This window comes from Phyllostomus hastatus, unplaced genomic scaffold (genome assembly GCF_019186645.2).
Source record: "Phyllostomus hastatus isolate PE091 unplaced genomic scaffold, TTU_PhHast_1.1 phas_scaffold_28, whole genome shotgun sequence".
In the NCBI taxonomy this organism is placed as follows: Eukaryota; Metazoa; Chordata; class Mammalia; order Chiroptera; family Phyllostomidae; genus Phyllostomus; species Phyllostomus hastatus.
Window position 1 is genome coordinate 4,405,889 of NW_025334022.1, and position 25,548 is coordinate 4,431,436.

At 37.1% G+C, this 25,548-nt stretch overlaps 1 protein-coding gene across 4 annotated transcripts in view; it reads right to left on the minus strand.

Moving 5' to 3' along the window:
• Positions 1–25,548, minus strand: part of PAK3 (p21 (RAC1) activated kinase 3) — a 377,937-nt gene that overhangs the window by 51,982 nt on the left and 300,407 nt on the right. For all 4 annotated transcript variants that reach the window (XM_045817640.1, XM_045817639.1, XM_045817637.1 and 1 more), the window contains one exon: positions 17,938–18,001. In XM_045817640.1, coding sequence (XP_045673596.1) covers positions 17,938–18,001 — 64 coding nt within the window. The remainder of the gene's footprint in view (positions 1–17,937; positions 18,002–25,548) is intronic.

Here is a 25,548-nt window from a genome sequence, read left to right on the forward strand (position 1 = left end):
ATGCATACACAGAGAAATGTACCATAAATGCCCAAATACAAAGGGTATTTTTTTTCATATTTTTTTCCTCAGGACAAAAGAATTCCTTTATATTCAAATCCTTCTCATATAATATGGTAATTCTCCATATTCATTTATTTTTTATCTATAAAGTACTGTTTGGGAAAGACACATTAATTTGAAATATTCTCAATCAATGTTAGTTTTGGATGCTCATAGAGAGTACCTGTAAGAATTGGAATAAAAGGATGTATATAAATTATTTCTGAAGGTATTATCTAATAACCACAAGTGTTAGATTAACACAGACAAGTTTTTATAGGTCTTATTCTAAATTAATACTGTGAAAAGGGATCACATTAACCAAAGATAGGACAGTTGGACCACCAAAAACACTAATGAATGCAATTGAATAAAACAAATTAAAAATATAAAAGCCTATGAGTTTATAAAGATATTTTTAAAATAAAAGATAAAAAAGGGATGATAGTGATGAGAAAGGTGGGAGCAGAGTCCACTTCCCCCTGAGCATGGGTGAAACACCTAGCTGATTTTCTGAGGAACACAGTGAACAGCCAAAGGTACCCCAGCATATATGAAGATTGGAGACCAAAAATTGTAGAGGACATTGAAAAATCAGACTGTAATGAGAGTGCTTCAGGACAATAAAGTCCCTGGGATCAGTGCAGGGACCAGGGTGGCTGCAGCCCAGGCCTGGTGCCCTCTGGGTCTGCCACAGGATTCTTGGGAGAGAACAGGTCAATGGCTCACTCCCCTGCCAAACAAGGTTTGAGCAGCACCAGGAGGGATCTGGATGCTTGAAGTCCCAGGGGGGTGAATAAGGATGAAGTGGCAAACACAGAGGGGTGGTATGCACCCACGGAGACTGTGGATGGCCACAGTAGCTGTGCTCCTGCAGCAGTGGAGGCCTCGTGCTCACACCCGTAGCCCCAGGATGGTGTGCACCTGAACCCTCGGCCCAGGGGCTGCCCATCCCAGGCCAGCAGCAGAGGCTGCATGCTCACATCCACAGCCCCTGGGATGGAGTGCACCTGACCCCCTGCTCAGAGGTACCTTGCACCCAACCCCAGTGCCTGTGAAGCAGCAGGGAAGGCCTGTGACCACATCCACCACAGCAGCCACAGAGGCACCCCTGCCCTGCAGGGCTGACTGGCTCTCTAAGATGAAGGCAGAGATACCCCATCAGAGGAGACCTGCAGGGCTCAGGGAGTCAGCAAACTCCAGGAAGACTTAACTCAATGAGGAAGCTGAACTACCCTAAAGAGACTCTGCGAGTCCCTGGCATCTAGGACAGCAAAGAATAAGAAGGTGGTATGTGAGTTGCCCCTAATTGGTGCATCTTAAGGACAGTGCAACTGGTGGACTGAATAGTAGGCTGGGTGCAAAAGGGCACTGAGGAACCTGCATAGAACTGAGGAACTGTGCTGGAGGATGGGCAACTGTGAAGAGTGGGCTCAGGAAGGGAGATGAAGAAAACCAGTCCCCCCTCAGCCTGCTGCAGTCTGGAAAATCAGTGGAACTAACTTGGCTGGTTTACAGCTAGAAGGAGGCCCTTTTTTTTCTTTTTTTCTTAAATTCCTTCTTTCTTTATTTCCTTCTCTCCTTTTTTATTCATTCTTCCTTTCTTTTTTATCCCTTCTTCCTTCCTTTTTATTATTATTTTTTATTTTTTTTCTTAAATTCCAACAAGTGAGACAATAGAATATGGAGCTGTGAAAGGACCAGAATTAGACCCAAAGAGGAGTCATCCCAACGATTGAAACAGTGAGACAAATTTCACTTTGCTACTCCAGAGAACCTGCAAGTTATTGTATATTTGTACTATTAATTTTTCATTATTCTTTTTTTTAAAGATTTTATTTATTTATTTTTAGAGAGGGAAGGGAGGGAGAGAGAGAGAGAGAGAGAGAGAGAGAGAGAGAGAGAGAGAGAGAGAAACATCAATGTGCGGTTGCTGGGGGTCATGGTCTGCAACCCAGACATGTACCCTGACTGGGAATTGAACGTGTGACACTTTGGTTCGCAGCCCGCGCTCAATCCACTGAGCTACACCAGCCAGGGCAATTTTTCATTATTCTTATACCTTTTATTAGTATTTTTTTATTTCTCTTCTTTCTATTTAGTCTTCTTTGCTTGGTTTGTTAATTATATTGTTTGACTGGTTCCCCTTGTTCTCTCTTTCATAGTGTATTTTTAATTTCCTGTCTTTCACTTCACTTGTGTCCCAATAGCACATTATTTTAGGTCCTGTATATCCTACTCTTGTTATTCACATCATATAGACCCTGTCACATGATTGTTGCTCCATTACTATTATATATAATTGCTGTTCCATATAATTGTAAATACTACCCAGCAGCCCTCCTGGATCTTAGCTTACTTCACTGTTTCTGGAACTTTATTACTGTTGTGGTTAACTCTATTATCCCACACACCACAGCTATTTTCTATCCTTTACTCTCATTTTACCTAATAATCTGACCTCCCACAAGCTCACTGCTTTCTAGATACAATTCACAATCCTTCCTCCTCCTAAAAAGTCTTATCTTTTTTACACAATTACTAAAAAGTGGCTAGATAGGTGAAATATCATGGTTAACACTATACATATAAAAAAGATCTACTATCTCTTCTCTATTGGTAGCTACTTGAAATACCATAGAATACACTCCCAGTGTCTTAAAACATTTTACATTCCCCCTTGAACTGATCTCAAAAAAAAAAAAAAAGAGTAGATAGGAGCTGTGAACACCAGGATACCTGCTGGAAGAGGAAACCCACTAACAAAGAAACCACTAAAAGATAACAACAGAAGAAGATGAAGGAGGGAGTGGAAGCCACACTAACTCAACCCAGGACCTATCTGGAAATACAACTAAATGGTGGAGAAATTACTCAGAACAAATAACTGAACAAGAGCAAGAGAGAGTCCTCAAAACCTTGAACACATGGAACAAGCAGCTTCAACACAACCTGTCCACACCTGAACAACAGATAACAAGATGTGGTGGACAGAGTGACCCTCAGTTAACCAGCTGGAGGGAAGGAATAACCAAAGAAAGACCCAACAACAATCAAAACGCAAACACATAGAGAGAGCCAACAAAAATGACAGCACAAGACCAATGAGCTCAGAAGATCAAGGAGACTGCACCACTGAATCTCACAGGTCTTCTACCACAGAAGTTTACACCATAAACCCAGGGAGTCAGAATAGATCAATTTAAGAAGCAGAGGCTAACAAGAAGAGTCTCACAAACAATGGGAAGACAAAGAAACAATCCCCAAATGAAAGAAAAGGAGGAAGCCTCAGAAAGAACGCTAAATGAAACAGAGGCAAGTCAAGTATCAGATACTGAGTTCAAAGCAATGGTTATAAAGAAGTTCAATGAGCTCACAGAGAATTACCAAAAACTACAGGGAAACTACAATGAACTCACTACAAACTACAACAACATGAAAAAGGAAATAGAAATTATCAACACGGGCAAAGAGGAAATGAAGAATAAAATTGCTGAACTGAAGAACACAGTAGAAGGAATCAAAAGCAGGCTAAGTGAAGCAGTGGATTGAATCAGCGAGCTGGAGGACAAGGTACAAAAAAAAAAACCACCCAGAAAGAGCAAGAACAGTAAAAGAGGCTCAGAAAGAATGAAGAGGGGTTCAAGGAAATGCAGGACAACATGAAATGTAATAATATTCATATAATTGGGACACCAGAAGGAGAAGAAGAAGAGCAAGGGATAGAAAACCTGTTTGAAAAAGCAATAATAGAAAACTTCCCTAATTTGATGAGAGAAAAAGTCACACAAATCCAGGTAACACAGAATCCCAATCAAGAGGAACCCAAAGAGACCCACTTCAAGATACATCATAATTAAAATGGCAAATTCCAACATAAAGAGAGAATCTTAAAGGTGGCAAGAGAGAAACATGATATAACATACAAGGGAGCCCTGATAAGACTAGCAGCTGATTTCTCAATGGAAATGCTCCAAGCCAGAAGGGAAGGGCAAGAAATATTCCAAGTAATGAAAACCAGAGTCCTGCAACCAAGACTACTTTATCCAGCAAGGATCTCAATTAAAATGGAAGGCAAAATAAGGAGTTTCCCAGACAAAAGAAGTCTCAAACAACATACCTCCTCCAAACCAGCTCTGCAAGAGATACTTTAAGAACAGGAAGAAAAACAGTGAGAGAAAGAGGAATACAGGTAACAAAAAATTGCAATGAATAAGTACCTATCAATAATAACTTTAATGTAAATGGCTTAAATGTTCCAATCAAAAGACATACAATAGTGAAATGGATAAAAAATCATGACCCATACAAATGCTCACTACAAAAGACCCACCTCAAGAAAAAAGACCTTTACATACTAAGTGAAGGGCTGCAAACAAATATTCCAAGAAAATGGACAGGAAAATAAAAGCCAGGATAAAAATACTCATATTACACAAAATAAACTTCAAAAAAAGAGTCATGAAAAGAGACCCGGAGGGTCACTTCATAATACTTAATGGAAGAATTCATCAAGAAGACATAAACATTGTAAATATATATGCACCCAACATAGGAGCACCCAAATGCATAAAGAAAATCTTAGAAAGCTTCAAGAAAGATATGGACAGCAACACAATGATAGTAGGAGATTTTAACACCCCACTGTAAAAAATGGACAGACCTTCCAAACAAAATATCAATGAAGATATTGGGCATTGAACAATGCCCTAGATGAAATGGACTTAAGTGATATATATAGAGCCTTTCATCCCAAAGAAGCAAAATACCCATTGATTTCAAATGCATGTGGAATATTTTCAAAGATAGACCACATGATAGTATACAAAACAAGCCTCAACAAATTCAAGAAAATTGAAGTCATTTCAAGCATTTTCTCTCATCACAAAGGACTGAAACTAGAAACCAACCTCAAGGAAAAAAAAAACACAAAACACTCAAATTCATGGAGATTGAATACCCTGCTATTAAACAATCAATGGGTAAATAATGAAATCAAAAGGGAAGAAACCAAAAGGTTTCTGGAAACAAATCAACATGAACTCACAACAATCCAAACCTTATGAAACACAGTCAAGGCAGTCCTGAAAGGGAAGTTCATAGTGATACAGGCCTACTTATAAAAGATAGAAACATTTCAAATAAACAACCAAATCCTATACCTACAAGAATTGGAGGAACAAAAATAAAAAGACAGCCCAGAGCAAGTAGAAAGAAAGAAATAACCAAGATCTGAGCAGAATTAGATGACATAGAAACTAAAAGCACAGTTCTAAGGATCAATGAATACATGAGCTGGTTCTTTGAAAAGATAAACAAATTCAACAAGCCTTTAAGCAGACTCATCAAGAAAAATAGAGAGAGGACCCAAATAAACACAATCAGAAATGAAAGAGAGATTACAACTGATACCACAGAAATACAAAGGAGTGTAAGAAATTACTATGAAGGACTATGTGCTGAGAAATTTGAAAACCTAGGTGAAATGGACAAATTTCTAGAAAAATATAATCTTCTAAAAGTCAATGAAGAAGTAGAAAGCCTGAACAGACCAATAATAGGTGTTGAAATTAAAGCAGTAATCAAGAAGTTTCCAACACACAAAAGCCCTGTATTACACAGTTTCACAGGAGAATTTTACAAAGCACTTAAGGAACAGCTAACCCTTATCCCTCACAGATAATTCCAAAAATACAAGAAGATGGAAGACTTTCCAACTCTTTTTATGAAGCCAGCATCATCCTAATCCCAAAACCAGATAAAGACATAACAAAGAAGTACAACTTCAGGCCAATATCGCTGATGAACATAGATGCTAAAATCCTCAACAAAATATTGGCAAACTGCATCTAGCAATACATTAAAAAGATCATATGCCATGATCAAATGGGATTTACCCAGGGATGCAAGGATGGTACAATATTCACAAACCAATAAATGTAATAAACCACATAAAAAATGAAAGACAAAAATTACATGATCATATCAATAGATTCAGGAAAAGCATTTGATAAGGTACAACACTCATTTATGATAGAAAACACTTAGCAAAGTGGGAATAGAAGGAGCATTGTTTGATATAATAAAAGCCACATAGGAGAGACCTACAGCCAACATCATACTCAGTGGGCAAAAATTTAGAGCTTTGCTACTACAACCAGGAACAAGACAAGGATGCCTGGTTTCACCACTCCTATTCAACACAGTATTGGAAGTCCTAGCCAAAGCAATCAGACAAAAAAAATATGAAAGGCATCCAAATTGGAAAGGAGGACACAAAACTGTCATTGCTTGCAGATGACATGATAGTATACATACAAAATTCTGTAGACTCCACCAAAAACCTACTCAATCTAATAAGTGAATTTGGCAAAACAGCAGGATACAAAGTCAATATTCAGAAATCAAAGGCATTTTTGTATACCAGCAATGAAATATCAGAAACAGAAATCAAGAAAAAAATCACATTTGATATAGCAATAAGAAAAATAATGTACCTAGGAATAAAACTAACCAAGGAAGTAAAAGACCTGTACTCAGAAAACTACACAATACTGAAGAAAGAAATTGAGGAAGACACAAACAAATGGAAGCATGTACCATGTTCATGGATTGGAAGAATTAATATCATCAAAATGGCCATACTACCCAAAGCAATTTATAGATTCAACACAATCCCAATTAAAGGACCAATGTCATATTTCACAGGAATAGAACAAACATTTTAGAAATTTATATAGAACCACAAACGACCCCAAATAGCTGCAGCAATTTTGAGAAAGAAGGAAGAAAGTAGGAGGGATCACAATACCCAATGTCAAACTGTATTACACTGTCACTGTACACCAAACATCCTGGTACTGGCATAAGAACAGTCACGTTGAACAATTGAACAAAACAGTGAGCCTGGATATAAACACATGTATCTATGATCAATTAATATTTGACAAAGGGGAAAGAAGCATAAAATAGAGTAAAAATAGGCCCTTCAACAAATGGTGTTGGGAGATCTGTGCAGTTACATGCAAAAAAATGAAACCCAATCACTCACTTACACCTTACACAAAAATAAATTAATGGTGAATAAAAGACTTAAGTATAAGTCATGACACCATAAAAGTCCTAGAGTAAAACATTGGCAGGAAAATCTCAGACATTCAGTGCAACAACATCTTCACTGATATGTCCCCTAAAGCAAGGGACATAAAGGAAAGAATAAACAAATGGGACCTCATCAAATTAAAAAGCTTCTGCACAGCTAAAGAAAACAGCATTAAAATGAAAACATATTTACCAATAATACCTTGGACAGGGGTTTGATCTCCAAAATACACAAGGAACTCACACAACTCCACTCCAGGAAGACAAAAAGCCCAATTAAAAAGTAGACAAAAGTCTTGAATAGATACTTCTCCAAGGAGGACATACAGAGGGCCCAGAGACACATGAAAAGATGCTCAGCAAAACTAGATATCAGAGAGATGCACATTAAAACCACAATGAGATACCACTTCATATCAGTCTGAATGGCCATCATAAACCAATCAATAAACAAGTGTTGGAGAGGATGTCAAGGAAAGGAAACCCTACTGCACTGTTGGTGGAAATGTAGGCTGGTGCAGCCACTGAGGAAACAGTATGGAATTTCCTCAGAAAACTAATAATGGAACTGCCTTTTGACTCAGCAATTCCACTGTTGGGATTATATCCTATGAACTCTGAAACACCAGTGCAAAAGAACCTATGTACCCCAATGTTCATAGCAGCACAATTTATAATAGCCAAGGGCTGGAAGCAACCTAAGTGCCCATCAGTAAATGATTGGATAAAGAAACTATGGTACATTTCCACAATGGAATATTATGCAACAGAGAGAAAGAAGGAGCTCCTACCCTTTGTGACAGCATGGATGGAATTTTAGAGAAGTATTGTAAGTGAAATAAGCCAGATGGTGAGGAACAAATACCATGATCTCACCTTTAACTGGAACATAATCAACAAAAGAAAAAAGCAAACAAAATATAACCAGAGACATTGAAATTAAAAACAATCTAACAATCACAAGAGGGGAGAGGGGACAATGGGGGAAAGGGTTTCCAGGAACTACTTGTAAAGGACACATGAACAAAACCAAGTGGGAGGGTGGAAGCAAGGGAGGGAGGTGGGTTTGACTGGGTTGGGGGAGTAGTGGGGGAAAATGCAGACAACTCTAATTGAATAACAATAAAATAATTTAAAAAAGAAATAGTAATAAAAGTCATTCAAATTGGAAATAATGGTGTAAAAGTGTCATTGTTTGTAGATGATATGATAGTATGCACACAAAAACCTATAGACTACAAAAAAACTACTCGACCTAATAAGTGAATTTGGAAAAACAGTGGGATACAAAGTCAATATTCAGAAATCAAAGGCATTTTTGTACACCAAGAATGAAATATCAGAAACGGAAATTAAGAAAAATCTCTTTAGTATGGCAACAAGAAAAATAAAGTACCTAGGAATAAACTTATCCAAAGAAGTAGAAGACCTGTACTCAGAAAACTACAGAACACCAAAGAAAAAATTAAGGAAGACAGAAATAAACGGAAATATACCATGTTCATGGATTAGAAGAGTCAACATCATTATAATGTCCATAAACTCAGAGCAATTTATAGATTCAATGCAATCCTTATTAAAATACCAATGACCACATTTCACAGGTATACAACAAATATTTCAAAAATTTATAAGGAACCATAAATGACTGGAATAGCCTCAGCAATTTTGAGAAAGATGAACAAAGTAGGAGGGATTACAATACCTTATATCAAACTAGATTACCACTGTAATCTAGTGATTTTTTATTACAAGGCCACTGTAATCAAAACAGTCTGATAGTGCAATAAGAGCAGACACATAGATCAACAGAACAGAATTGAGAGCCTAGAAATAAACCCATGTCTCCAAGGTTAATCAATATTTGACAAAGAGGGGAGAAGGATAAAATGGACTAAAAATAACCCCTTCAACAAATGACATTTGGAGATGTGGACAACTACATGCAAAAAAAAAAAAATGAAAGTAGACCACCAACTTATACCATTCACAAAAATGAACTCATGAGAGATAATGGACTTAAATAAATGCTGTGACACCATAGAAGTCCTAGAAGAGAACACAGGCAGGAAAATTTCATATATCCCATGCACCAATAGTTTCACCACTATTTCCCCTAGACCAAGGTATATAAAGGAAAGAGTAAATGAATGGGACTACATCAAATTAAAAACCTTTTGCATAGCTAAAGAAAATATCAGTAAAATGAAAAGGGAACCAACGGTACAGGAAAATATATTTGCCAATGATACCTTGGACAAGGATTTCATCTCCAAAATATATAAAGAACTCACACAACTCCACTCCAAGAAGACAGATGGCCCGATTAAAAAAATGGACAAAGGACTTGAAGAGACACTTCTCCAAGGAGGACATACAAAGGGCCCAAAGACATGAAAAAAATGCTCAGAATCACTAGCCATCAAAGAGATGCAAAGTAAAACCACAATGAGATACCACTTCATACCAGTCAGAATGGCCATCATAAATCAATCAACAAACAAGCATTGGAGAGGATGTGGAGAAAAGGGGACCCTACTGCACTGCTGGTGGGAATGCAGACTGGTGCAGCCACTAGGGAAAACAGTATGGAGTTTCCTCAGAAAACTAAAAATGGAACTGCTTTTCAACCCATCAATTCTACTGCTGGGATTATACACTAAGAACTCTGAAACACCTATTCAAAAGAAACTATGCACTCCAACGTTCATAACAACACAATTTATAATAGCCAAGTGCTGGAAGCAACCTAAGTGCCCATCAGTAAATAAGTGGATCAAAAAACAATGGTACATTTGCACAATGGAATACTATGCAGCAGAAAGAAAGAAGGAGCTCCTACCCTTTGCAACAGCATGGATGGAACTGGAGAACATTATGCTAAGTGAAACAAGCTAGGCCATGAAAGACAAATATCTTATGATCTCACCTATACGTGGAACCTAATCAACAAAACAAGCAAGGAAGCAAAATATAACCAGAGACATTGAAATTAAGAACAAACTGACAGTAACCAGAGGGGGGGTGGGAGGGGATAAAGGGAAGAAAAGGGGGATGGGTTTTCAGGTCATGTATAAAGGACACATGGACAAAACGAAAGGGAGGTAGGATCAGGGGTGGGGGGTTGGGATGGCTGTGGTGTGGGGAAGTGTTGGGGGAAAAATAGATACAACTGTACTTGAACAACAATAAGAGAAAGAACGGCCATCATAAACAAATCAATAAACAACAAGTGCTAGAGAGGTTGTGCAGAAAAGGAAACCCCAGTCCACTTTTTGTGGGAATGCAGACTGGTGTGGCCACTGTGGAAAACAGTTTGGAATTTCCTCAAAAAACTAAAAATGGAACTGCCTTTTGACCCAGCAATTTCACTGGTAGGATTATACCTTAAGATCCTGAAACACCAATTCAAAAAAACCTATGCACCCCAGCATTCAAAGCAGCGTTATTTACAATATCCAAGTGCTGGATACAGCCTAAGTTTCCATCACTAAATGAGTATATCCAAAAACAGTGGTACATTTATACAATGGAATATTATACAGCAAAAAGAAAAAAGGAGTTCCTAGTCTTCCTTGACAGCATGGATGGAACTGGAGAGCATTATGCTAAGTTAAATAAGCCAGGTGAGGAAAAACCAATACCATATGATCTCACCTATAAATGGAACCTAATCAACAATACAAACAACTGAGAAAAATAGAACCAGAGACCTGGAAATAAAGAACAAGTTAACAGTGACCAGAGGGGAGGGGGGAGGGGGATAAAGGAGGAAAGATGGGATAGGGTCAAGGAACACTTATAAAGAACCCATTGTCAGGGGCAACAGGTTTGTGGGGAGGATTGAATGTGGGAGCGTGTTGGGCAGGGCAGGGAGAGCAATGGAGAAAAATGGAGGCAACTGTAATTGAACAACAATAAATTTTAAAAAGATAGATCTGTGAGGACAACTACCAACATTAGAAAATCCATTCCTCTGTTTCATAGCTACAGCTTATTCAGGAAGTACACAGGCTTGCCAATGATAGATGTTAGTGAAAATAAATATTTGATTTTGTTAGCTTACCCTACTCCACTTATTAAACAAGTTCTGTTATATAACTATCCTAGAAAGTGAAGATTCTTAAGTTTCCACCAGATATATATCTGATAAACAAATATTGTTGAGTTAATGATAATTTGGAAGGTACCAGGCCTTTTCCCTGCTGTTTTTAAAACTTTGCATACATCTGCTCAAAATATCTACATTTGGTAACCAAGTACAGAACACTTTTCACAGCAAACCTGGTGAAATAATGTCATTTTTAACTTTTGACATAGCTATGCCCTCAAATGATTAGACATGCAATTCTGAATTTCATCTATGGAGGATGCAGCCCATTCCTCTGGCCCCAGGCCTGAATGCTGGTATGGCAGAAACCCTCACTGGAAAAATTTTGTTTTCCAAGTAGATGAGGGTGATTGATGGAGAGGTTCTTCTCAAATCTGGCTCCCAATAATAAGCTCTCGTGCTCCCTGAAGCTGAAAATTGAATACTGGAGCTGATTATTTCTAACACCAAATGATTTAAATGGTTTAAATGTCACCATTATAATAAGTAATGTAAGAGAATAAAAAATGCAGACTTAATGAAAAGAAAATAAACACTCCATATATTGAGAATACAGGTTATTTTGCCTAACTTAGGCCAATAATTCATGAAAAAAATGCACAGAGAACAATTTAAGTAAAAGGAAAATTAAGTGGGGTTTTTGGATTACAGAGAAATATATCAAAATTTTCATCACTTTAAAAATTAAGAACACCTGGCTGATGTCCAGTGGATTGAGTGCATGCCTGCGAACCAAAGCATAGCCAGTTCCATTCCCAGTCAGGGCACATGTCTAGGTTGCAGGCCATGTCCTCAGGAGGGGGTGCACAAGAGGCAATCACACATTGATGTTTCCCTCCCCATCTTTCTCCTTCCCTTCCCCCTTTCTAAAAATAAATAAGCAAAATTTTTCAAAAAAAGGAGTTTAAAAAAATTAAGAACAGAGAACAAAAATCTAAACCCAAGAATTTAGTAAATTAAATAAATTATAAAATTACAGTAAATAAATAGATTTGAGTTAATAGATTTCTCTTAAAAGCTATTTAAAATGCATCTTGATTTATATTATGACCATTTTAGTTGTGTGTGCATGTGTGTGAAAATGGGCAGTGGAGAGTGAAGATGAATGAAAAAGACAGATGTGTAGTGTGCACAAATATACACAAAACAGAAAGAATCAGATGTGGTTAGTCACATCTGATCAAGTCAATATGGGAAACAGATGAAGACCAATTGAAAAAAAAAGAGAGAGGCAGAGACAGATACAGAAAGAGCAAGGAGCAAGAGATATAAGGTTTGGCAGGAGTAGGGCTTGCTTGAGTGTGGTTGGTAGGATACGTAAATGTCTCATGTGAGATGGACACCAATTTGAACATTTCACCTAACATGTGATATGGTGTGCTTGAGTGTGATATTGTTATGTGACAGAATTACATGCTTATGATTTTGAAATAAAATATTTTTAATAAAAAAGGGGCATTGTTTGTGGTGGACCCTGTGTATACATGAAAACACAGACATAGAAGAAAGGGAGAGCAAGAAAGACAAACATTCTCAGTTCAACAAATACTTATTGAGGCAAAAACAGATCCAGAGAGATGGGGAGGCAGACAGGGTAAGTTCTGTAAGACTCTGACCTTGGCCAAGTAAACTATTGCTGTGGACCAAAATTGTACAAAGTTGTTTTATTTGGGGGAGGGCTACTAAGTATAAAAACACTGTGCTAGACATTAAGAGACAAAATGAGGAATAAAATAGAATTCCCTCCCTTCTCAGGACTTATTTAAAAGTTGAACTGGGCCTCTGAGTAAAACACCTGCTGATTTCATTATTCTTTAAAGTGAGAAACTTGCTAGAAATTTAAAACAGAACTTTCTGCAGTGACAAGCAGTATTTCTGCTTTAATTTTTCATTTTAGATTATGAAGGCTTTACAAAGGTATGCAGAAAAAGAGAATTTTCATTTTGCACCTTCAGAGATCAGAAGCATAAATGTCAACCAAGAGGGGAAAACTCTTTGCTATGACAAGTCCTTTAGTGGCCTAATCTTTCTTCTTTTGGAGAAATCAGTCTTGCTTCATTATCTAGTATCTGAGAGATATTTAAAACCATCACTTCCTTTTTTCCTTTTTTAAAAATAAATGCTATTTTTGGCTCAGTTGGGTCTTAGTGGGAATAAATAATCAAAACAAAATTGCAACATCTTCTATTCCCCACTCCCCAAAAGACAACTCTAAAATATCTATTTCATGAATAAATACATACATAAATAAATAACTCTCATATTTAAACTTACAACTAGATCAGTGATGTCCATTAGAAATAGAATGTGAGCTATATTTTCAACTTTCTGAAAGCTATATTTTAAAAGTCTAAATGGTGAGATTAATCTTAATATATTTTAATATATTTTATTGATTATGCTATTACAGTTGTCCCATTACCCCCCTTCATTCCCCTACACCCTGCACACCTTCTCCCACCCACATTCCCCCTCTTTAGTTCATGTCCATGTGTCATAAGTTCTTTAGCTTCTACATGTCCCATACTATTCTTGCCCTCTCCCTGTCTATTTTCTACCTACCATCTATGCTACTTATTCTTCACACCTTGTCCCCCTCTCTCCTCCTCCCACTCCCCTGTTGCTAACTTCCATGTGATCTCCATTTGTGTGGTTCCGTTTCTGTTCTAGTCGTTTGCTAAGTTTCTTTTTGTTTTTGTTTTAGGTGTGGTTGTTAATAACTGTGAGTTTGCTGTCATTTTATTATACATGTTTTTTATCTTCTTTTTCTTAGACAAGTGCCTTTAACATTTTATATAATAAGGGCTTGGTGATGATGAACTCCTTTAACTTGACCTTATCTGAAAAGCACTTTATCTGCCCTTCCATCCTAAATGAAAGCTTAGCTGGATAGAGCAATCTGGGATGTAGGTCCTTGCATTTCATGACTTGGAATACTTCTTTCCAGCACCTTCTTGCCTGCAAGGTCTCTTTTGAGAAATCAGCTGACAGTTTTATGGGAACTCCTTTGTAGGTTACTGTTTCCTTATCTCTTGCTGCTTTTAGGATTCTCTCCTTCGTTTTTACTTTGGCTAATGTAATTATGATGTGCCTTGGTGTGTTTCTTCTTGGGTCCAACTTCTTTAGGACTCTCTGAGGTTCCTGGACTTCCTGGAAGTCTCTTTCCTTTGCCAGAATGGGGAAGTTCTCCTTTATTATTTGTTCAAATGAGTTTTCTACTTGTTGTTCTTCCTCTTCTCCTTCTCGTACCCCTGTAATTCGGATGTTGGAACGTTTCAAGATGTCCTGGAGGTTCCTAAGCCTCTCCTCCTTTTTTTGAATTCTTATTTCTTCATTCTTTTCTGGTCGTTTGTTCTTTTCTTCCTTCTGGTCCACTCCATTGATGTGAGACCCAGCTTTCATTCCATCACTATTGGTTTTGTGTGCAGTTTTCTTCATTTCACTTATTGTAGCCTTCATTTGTTTATCTAATTTGCAACCAAAATCAACCAATTCAGTAGCATCCTGATTACCAGTGCTTTGAACTGTGCATCTGATAGGTTGGCTATCTCTCAGTTGCTTAAAAAAACTGGCTCTGGGACTTTCAATTCTGTTTGAGCCATCTTCCCCCTCCCTTTGGTCTGGTTGCACTTGTTATATATGAGAGGTGGAGCCTTAGGTGTTCACTGGGGGTGGGGGTAACCCAGTAGCTGGGTTGTGAGCTATATGTGGGGGTGGGTTCCAAAAGGGAACAATGGCGCTTGTTCCACTCTCTGTCGGACGTCAGTCCCTTCCGCCACTTCCCTTGAGCAAACTGGGCCCCTCTGGTGCCAATTCCCATGTAGGTGGTCTTGTGCACCCCATAGGACTTTCCAATGACCTCTCCTGTGAGGCTGGGAGTCTTTCCCTGCACCTCAACACCCACAGGTGTTTTCAATCAGTGCCCCAAGGCTCTATTTCCAGTGCTGTGATCCTGGGTTGCACGCAGTGCCTTGCTTCACAATTGCTGCCTTACTGGGTCTGCCGGTTGCCACCCTTGGCCAGGGTCTGCCTGCTGCCACTCGCATGCCCAGGGTCCACCTGCTACAGTCTTTCACACCCCAGATGCCTTATGTGCCCAGTCCCAAAACTCTCTGCTCTCTGCGCCCAGACCTGCGCTTGGCTGCCTGACTCCACCCCTCCTACTGGTCTGGATGAACGTGTCTATTTTAACTCCTTGGTTGTCCAACTTCCATACAGTTCAATTTTATGTCAGTTCTGCTTGTTACTCTGTTTCTAAATTATTGCTGTCCCTATCTTGGTTGTGCAAGGAGGCACAGTGTGTCTACCTATGTCTCCATCTTGGCCGGAAGTCCAATCTTAATATATTTTAAACAATGTATATAAAATATTATTTCAACATAAAACCAATATAAAATGTATTAATATTCTGTACCATTTTTCATTTTTAACTTTTTGACATCAGGTACATATTTTATACTCATGGCATATCTCAATCTGGACCAACCACATATCAAGGGCTCAATAGCTACATGGTTATTGTATTGGGCAGCAAAGATCTGGAATGCTACTTCTTTGTGGATTGTGTATGTTTTCCTATTGTTAGTTCCACCTAAGACCCACCTGATTAAAATAAAATCTAAGAGCCAACTTTTATTTTCTGAATCTTCTTAATACACAATATTGTGTTTTTACAATCTACCTCGTAGAGTTTATCTTGGGGCATGAAAAAAGCCATTTGAGGTTGGCATATGGAAATGAGAAGGTATGGCTTCCTTGTCTAAGTACAAAAACCAGTCCAACAGAGGTGAAGAAGGAAAACTCCAGGTGGGAAATAATGGCTATAGAAGTCAGCTCTGCTGCTGAATTTAGTAGATTTGTCTTGATATTCTCATTGCAGTCTATGTAGCCCTCTGTCAAACATTTATCATTGTAGACGTTAAGTTCCTCAAGAGCTCACATCATCAATACCCATCTATATGTGTGCTGAAAATTAATTGTTCAAATAAATAGTTTATCATTTGCACTAGACATTTTAAGTGCTCTATAGCCACACATGGTAGTGTCTACCATATAGGATGATACAGATATACTACATCTCCTTCTTCACAGAAAGTTTTGTTGGACAGCACTGTTATAGAGAAATGGGCAGATATACTATCTGATTGTTTAAGTGATAGGGGGTCCCTAGAGATCACAAAACACTTTTTTTATGAACAAGTGAGAATACCAGTGATATCAGATAACAAAGAAAGAAGCAAAAGCACAAACAGGTATATATTTTAGCCTCCTAGAAATACCACACCATTATGGTTTTTAATAGAAGAAGTTTGGCTATGCATATCTCCCTAAGTTTATGCCTCCCTCTCAGGGTTTCCTTACCTTGATTCCCACAAATCACAATCCCCACAAGTCAGGGGGTAAGATATATCCCTCTTACCCTCTAGCCAAAATGTAATGAATGTTTCCCATATTCCCCAAGATAACCTGTCAATTTCAAAAGAAACTTTAGTTCAAAAGCTAGGGGGAAATAAATAAAATATAAAAATTATGAAAAATAGTCAAGTTTATATAATTTTTTGTTTATATTTTTTGTTTATATAATTTTTTGATATATAATATAATATTATATATATAATATATAATTTTTTGAATCTAAGAATTCCAGGAACAGCAATGAAGTACTTGAAGAAATCCTACATTCCCTTATCAAAAAACAAACTATTGGCTGAGGGGCTAGCACAATTTTTCAGGCACATTAGAATATCCTTTCTTTCTCAGTTCCTTATTTCATCCAGGAGACTTCTGAGATACTAATTGGTTCCTGGCATACAGTTAATTGGTATACCCAAATATCTTGTCCCATTCTTCAATTTGGGACAGCCCTTAAGAACACTTCATTTCTCTTTAAACAAGACTTTTTCCTGTTTCAAACACTGTTGCCTACTCAAGCCCCTCTGTTTACTTTCACATTGAGGGCTGAGAAACATATGTAATTACAGCTGACTTGTAGAACTGATAAATCCTATCTTTAGCTCTGGTAAATGATCTAGCCCTGTGGTTTGTATGTCTAACTAATGGTCAGGATTATCTGAAGAACTTTTCCAAAGTTCATTTTCCTGGTCCCCACTCCATACTTCTAAATTAAGTCTCTGACAGTGGGGCCTGGGAATCTTTATTCTTAACAAGCATAATAGATGAAAATGATGGTCTCTATTTTTTAGGAATTATTGATTGGTTTCGTCCTTACTTGGATAGTTAATTCTGCCCACCTCTGGATCATTCAATAAGAATTTCCCCTACCCTCACTCTGTCACTTTCTAGTTTGATAAGGAAATAGGATCTTAAGCACAATATTCATATAGATGTAGGGGGACAGGGATAAAGAGAGTTTTCATATAAACTACAAGTTTTTAATAACCTTACTGCTTTTCTAGAGAACTCTGTTTGAATCATCAAAATATACTGGATCAAAATGCCCCTAAAAATTCAGTGTCAGCCCAACAATAGTGAAGATTCCAAAAGGATATGGTCCTTGGTTAATTATTAATAAAAGCCAACCAGAAAGGCCAACATTGAGTATGCAAACATGAATATAACCCAGGAAATGAGCAGCATAGTATACCAGAAATCCAAGCTGTTATTGAATTTCACAGTATATCTTTGGAATTTATGTTTTAATATTTCAAATAACAATCACTTACCCTTGACCAATTTTTTCAAATCTTGTATATTTTTTCTTTGGGTCACCAACACTCACAATGCTTCCTGAGTAAGGGCAGGGAGGAGAGGGAGAGAGAGAGAGGTTAAAATTTATTGATATCCTTTTATGTAATACTAAAAATTAAGATGCCACAGTCAATAACAAAATATTAGAATGACATTCCCATGTAATGTCTATAATTTATATGGATAATGATACATTTTACTAAAGTATCAAATAGTAATATATTAATTAAGGTACTGGTAATAACTATGCTGTTTATATTCAAGATTGATTATGTTTGGAAACAGAAAGGACTGTTCATAACTAGACATTTATTAAAAGTACCCATAAAATGATACTGTAGATTAGGACATAAAAACATCTAAGAACTTATACATGCTATTTAATAAAATCATTATCTTCGCCCTGGCTGGTGTGGCTCAATAGATTGAGTGCCTGCTGGCAAAGCAAAGGGTATCTGGTTTGATTCTCAGCCAGGGCACATGCCTGGGTTGTGGGTCAGGTCCCTGGTTGGGGGCAGACAAGAGATAACCACACATTGATGCTTCTCTCCCTTTCTTTCTTTGTCCCTTCCCCTCTCCCTAAAAATAAATAAATATTTTTTTAAAAAAAAATCACTATCTTCTCTGAAATGGAATGAAATCAAGTACTACACTACATTCAGTTATGCTGGACAAATAACTATTAAGCAATTACTATGGACCTAGTACTGTGCTATGGGCGATGGGGATGGACATGGGAAGAAAATCTAATCATAAAGTAATGAGACTCATGCTTTAAAAGAAGTGCATCCCTGAACCTAGGACCCTACTAGCACTACAAACATCTTTAACAACTTAATTGAGGTATGATTTCCATAGAATAAAGTTCACCCATTTAAAGTGTACAATTCAATGGCCTTTAGTAAATTTTTAGAGTTGTACAATTTACTAAATTTTATCATGATCTAATATTAGAACATTTTCATCATACAAAAAAGAGAACTTACACCTTCTATAAGTCACTTTTCATCTCCCCTCAGACTTCCAATTGATTCCTAGGCAACCACTAATCTTTCTGTTTCTACAGATTGCTTCAAACTTTATGGAATAAGTTTATAAGTCACACACACAAAAACATTAATTTATGTTTGAATCTGGAAAAATATTGGTTTTATTATTTGAAAATATCAAATCCACCACTCAGAAGATAAATACTTTCCACCACTCAGAATAAATCCAGAGGAAGTGATATTTGACCCTTCATTACAGTGCTTAAACAGGTGGAGAACAACTCTTGGCCATGGCATAATGGGTATAAGAGTTCAGCTTCTCAAGGGTACTGCTTTGAAAATAGTCATTTATTTGGATGTCTCTGGCCATTCCTTCTTTCTTTTTCGAAGCAAACATATCAGGTCCATTACCTTTGAGTTATATTTTACTAACATGGCCCCTGTCCCAAAGAAGAGTAGAGAGAGTTAGTGAAATGGGATTTACACACATGAACTAATCAAGAGAAGGTCTGTAGATTCTGTGTTCTAACTGTCATTCTTAGTCATCCCCTACTCTTCATGCCCAGGACCACTGTCATTGTTCAGGCCCTCAACATCTCTTTTCCAAAAATCATTCTGGTTGTTATCTGCATTTTCTAATTCCTCTCTCATAATGCTGTTGAAATAGGGTAACATAAAATTCATAATCTGAGACTTCAGTATAAACTGAAATGCATGGTCAACCTAATTCGGAGTGATTTCAATACATTGTTCTACATTCTTCAAAAGTTCCTCTTTACTAAAGGATCAAGTTCAAATTCCTTAGTCTGCCATAGAAAGCTCTTTACTATCAGGTATCATCTAGCTCCTACCTGACCAGTCTAATTTCATATTCCTCTTTTCTCACTCCCTCCAACTTTATATCCTAGTAACACTATTACTATCCAAGGCTTAGGTCTTTGCAGATGTCCCCACTTTCCCTTTCCTATTTAACCCATGAATTCCTATTTACCACTTAAATACAATTGCAAATCATTCTCTGTGAAGTCTTTTCTCATCCTTCTAATGAGACTCATGTGCTTCTTCTTGAGAGAAACAAGTGTGTATTTTCCTCCATATAACTTCAGTACTTAGAATAGTGGCTTCTACTGAACAATTATTTGTTGGCTAAATAATTAAGAACAAAAAATATGTTTCAAGTACTAAACTGCACTTCAGACAATGCCTCACATTCATTTAGACAATGGTCCATTTTCTGAGCTAGTGAACAACTTAACTTAAAGCTACCAGTAGACAGTATATCTTGAAAAACAGTTAAATGTTTCACTCATGGATTGTTAATCAGTTTTTTTTTTTGGTGGGTGCTTGCTTTTTGTAATAGGAGTCCATGTTTCAGTTAGGTTAAATTAACACTTGTACAATATAAGTTATTATCATTATTTTTCTCTTGTAGCTTTCAATCTCAGTCAATTGTACTATCATCCATCTATTCAGTAGCCTGAGTCAGAAAACTGTGAGGCATCTTTGACTTATCCTTTACCTTCACTCATCACATACAACTGTTCACTGGGTCCTGGGCCTGTATCTGTTTATGTTCTAGATGCTATTTGAATCTGTGCCTTCCTCACCACTACTATTCTAGTTGGGTTTTCCTTTTTTTTTTTTCTGGGCTATTTCAAAAGCCTCCTAACTGGACTTCTTATTTCCAGCCTCTGCCCACTTCAGTCTAGGCTTCATACCTCTGTGAAGATGCTCTAAGTGTAGACCTGATCATATGATTCTTTGGCCAAGGGGTCACTGATGCTTCCCCAACACCTACAGGGTCAAGTTCAAACTCCTTGGCATGTAATGTAAGGTTTTTCATAATCTGGTTCTTGTTTTATTCTCACATCTCATCTCACCACTTCCCCATAGAACCCTATGCTTTGACCATAACCAATCAATTGTAGCTCATTATCAGCTCCTGCTTAATAATTTAGCTTCCTCTCCTAAAACTCCAGTCCCTTTATCCACCAGCAATCAATTCTATATTCAAGTGACATTGAATAAGTTAAAGTTCCCACATATATGTCTTCATACCTCTTTTAAATGCTATTCTCTGTTTGTAATATCCTTCTTAAGTTGTCTTCCTGGCAAGTGCCTATTCATGGTTCAAATCGGTTTCACTTTTGCCAGTTCTTGGAAGCTTTCCCTGATTCTTTTGAATGAAGTTAATAATATCCCTTCTCTGGACTACTGTGCGCTCGCTCTCTCTCTCTCTCTCTCTCTCTCTCTCTCTCTCTCTCTCTCTCTCCCTAACACACCACATATCTATATCTATTTATTTGCCATCCCCTTATAGACTGTGTCTTAAGTACAGAAGCCATGTCTTATTCATCTCTGTATCTTCAGTGTCTCCTCTCACAGCACTGTGTATGGTATATATTAGGTATTCAATAAATGTCTGTTGAATTAAATTGAAATAAAATTATGCATTTTCTTTTGTATTCCATTGTATATATGTACCTTTTGTAAATGTCTCATATTTTAGGACACTGCAGAATGTATTTTACTTGAATTATATTTATAGAATGCCACCAATTTAACAGTTTCTGAGTCGCTTCTCAATTTTTTCAAATTGTCTCACAGATTTCTACATCACTGAGAACTATCCTTATCCAAGATAGCTATTAATGGGTAAGAACCTGGACTACTTCTTTATTTTTAAAGGAAATAATGATTTTAAAGTCCCTTGAAACCATAGTTCTATTAAGTATTTTTTTCTAGTCTTTTAAAAAAGTTATACTATTAAGTTGCTGAGCAAACTCTTTTCAATATAATGAACAAAGGCAAATAAGCTTCAGCCCAAACCACTTTTTAAATTATTACCAATTCCAATTGGCAGGGTTCAGTTAATGAGGTTTCATGGTAGTAAGTTATTCAGCCTTTATTTCCATGGTATGAATGGTAAAATAAACTAGAAATAAACCCTTTACCGAGGATTACCAAAAGACTACCATTTTGATGAGATACTGTTTCTGAATTCAACTGCTATTCAAATAAAACAGAATCCCCACATCCATAACCCTTCACAGGAAAGTGTTTGCTGCCATCTACTGATGTTAGGTAAGTACACATGAAGTCTTATTTAGTATTCTAAATCACAAAACAAGTTTTCAAAGTGACCTCTTCCATCAGAGCCATTATAATTCACTTTATATATTTTAATAAAGGTAAAAATCATTGTGACGCAATGGGGGAGAAGTGACAAAAATCAGCAACTCAAAATCAAGAGAAAAATCTGATAGCAATACCAGAACCATTCCTACTAGAGCAATTTCCTAAATAAGAAACAAACTATTCATTTTAAACTACAAGGATTTAAGAAATCACTAAATACTAGTATTTGGAACTAGGGTTCATGATGTGGTTTCAGTGACAGAAAAGCCTATCAATATATTATCTCCCATTTTAAACTAAGATGAATTCTAACTATTAAAACATTATTTATTTAGTATAATGGAGGTTTTGATTCTTGAGAAAAAAGAAAAATAAGCTCTAAATTAATTTCAGTTCTATCTGAAGGGAAACTGGAATGAGTATTGAGTGAGGAATGCTAGGGGAAGGGAGGAACAAGAGGAGGTTGTGATTTGGGGGCCCAGAGGAGAAAGGCCAAGGACAAATTTCCTGCATTGCACAATTTTGCTGTCAGTGCCTTTTGAAAATTCTCACTGAAATCTAGGGGTTTCTTTATGTTTCCAATAGATTCAGACACACCACAATGAAGAAGTCATATCCAGGCTATCTGTAAGTGCAATATAAAACTGAAACATTACCTGTCCATTTCAGCCATTATTGATCCTTGATCTAACCTCTATAATCAGTGTCTGCATGGAAGGTAAACAGCTTGGAGAGGTTTTTTTCTGGGCTTTTCACCTCATAGTAATTGGATCCCTGAGACTGAAGGAATAGCCACCTTTACCTCTGCTTATGGTGGAGAGTCCACTCTTGTATGGGCTATAAGCCATTCCTCTACCTCCCTGTCTCCCTTCCCCATTTCTATTACCTCTCAACCAAGGCTTCTCTACTGCTTCTCCAAGCTCCAGTGAGGGCCTTGATTCCAAGGTTTTCAAGGACTTCTGTACAGGGGTAATATATCTGAAATTATTCCTGGTTTCAAAGAATCTGTTCCACGGAAGACCTTATGCCACATTTTCTATATCAAAAAATATGCTTGCTCCCATTTTTCAAAAATAGCATGATAATAATATACTACTATTTATTGTGCTAGGTATCTTATATACTTCACACCTAATTTGGTCCTTACAAAATCCCTATTATACCAGTATTATTATTATCTCCATTTTCCAGATGAAGAAACTGAAGTGCAAAGTTGAGTGACTTGCCTAAGGACACATAGCTAGTCTAGGTTTATGACTGAAACTGAGTTATGATTCATTTCAAAGCCTGCCTCATTGTATTAGTTTAATAATGCTTTATACTTATGTAATAAAATAGTTATTACCACTTATTGAACACTATTTTGTATAAGGTTTTTATATGCATTATTCTCATTTAATTATCATAATGCTATAAATTTAGTACTAGTATTATCCCCATGTTTTAGATGAGGAAAAAGAGCCCCAGAAAAGTTAAATAACTTGCCCAAAGTGAGACAGCTGGCAGCAATGGGCTTATAATTTAAATCTGGGCTTGATTCCAATACCTGTCCTTTCCACCACTGATACAACTACATAAAATCCAGCTATAGACAGACTATTAATATGTAGTTATGATTTGTACCCCAATTGGTCAGATAAGAGACTGAGGCTGAGGCTAAATAACTTGTCAAAGGTCACATAGTGAGAAAATGGAAGGGAGACAGTGCTAATGGAGCAGGAGTAGGAAAGACTGACTTTGCAGACTATGCACTATAGCTCAGTCTAAATCCGATTCATGAGAAGCAATCTCCCATTTCTTTGAAGGTTCTCCCGTCCTTGTACTTACTCCCTTGTAAGTACAAGGTAAGGTTGGCAATTATAGGTGGCCAACTGACTAGAGTGAAAATGATTCTCTCTAGACCCAAGCTTTCTCCAATAGAGAAGAAAACAATTAATTCATAATTTAAAATACAATCAAAAGTAGTTTTCTCCTCCTCATTGTGTTGCTCAGTGCAGAACAGAGTAAACAACAAATTATGAAGTCTACAGTTCCAATACCATTACAGTTTACAAACAAAGCAATATGTTTTTGGCCCAAGAAAATAATGCTTGTTTCTCTGTTACTGAACTTAAGAAAGCTATAAATGCATTTTAATTATAATAAATCTAAAACAGATACCAAATAACAGTCATTTTTGCTAAAGTGAGGCTGTTAGATTTTCAACATCTAATATAATCCAATAGGTCATGTCTACATGTACAAGCCCAGAAATAAATCCAAGTCTTTATAGTCAATTAATATTCAATGAAGGGGGCAGAAGCATAAAATGGAGTAAAAATAGCCTCTTCAACAAATGGTGTTGGGAGGTCTAGACAGCTACATGCAAAAAAATGAAACTTGACCACCATCTTAACACTGTACACAAAAATAAATTCAAAGTGAATAAAAGACTTAAATATAAGTCATGAAACCATAAAAGTCCTGGAAGAGAATATAGACATGAAAATCTCAGATATTCCATGGAGCAATATTTTTACCAATATGTCCCCTAAAGCAAGGGACATAAAGGAAAGGAGAAACAAATGGGACCTCATCAAATTAAAAAGCTTCTGCACAGCTAAAGAAAACAGCATTAAAATGAAAAGAGAACCAACTTTATGGGAAAACATATTTGCTAAAAATACCTCAGACAAAGGTTTAATCTCCAAAATATATAAAGAACTCACATAACTCCATTCTAGGAAGACAAACAACCCAATTAAAAAATGGGCAAAGGACTTGAACAGACACTTGTCCAAGGAGGACATACAAAGGGCCCAGAGACATGAAAAGATGTTCAGCATCATTAGCCATCAGAGAGATGCAAAGTAAAACCACAATGAGATACCACTTCCCACCAGTGGAATAGCCATCATAAACCAATCAACAAACAACAAGCGTTGGAGAGGTTGTGGAGAAAAGGGAACCCTAGTTCACTGTTGGAGGGAATGCAAACTGGTGAAGCCACTGTGGAAAACAGTATGGAATTTCCTCAGAAAACTAATAATGGAACTGCCTTTTGACTCAGCAATTCTACTGCTGGGATTATACCCTAAGAACATTGAAACACCAATCCAAAAGAACCTATGCACCCCAATGTTCATAGCAGCACAATTTACAATAGCCAAGTGCTGGAAGCACCCTAAGTGCCTATCAGTAAATGAGTAGATCCAAATACTGTGGTACATTTACACAATGGAATACTATGCATCAGCAGAAGGAGCCCCTACCCTTTGTGACCACATGGATGGAACTGAAAAGCATTATGCTAAGTGAAATAAGCCAGGCAGTGAAAGAGAAATATCATATGACCTTACTTATAACTGCAACCTAATCAACAAAACAAACAAGGAAGGAAAATATAACCATAGACATTGAAATAAAGAACAAACTGACAGCAAACAGAGGGGAGAGGGATAATAGGGGATAATAGGGGAA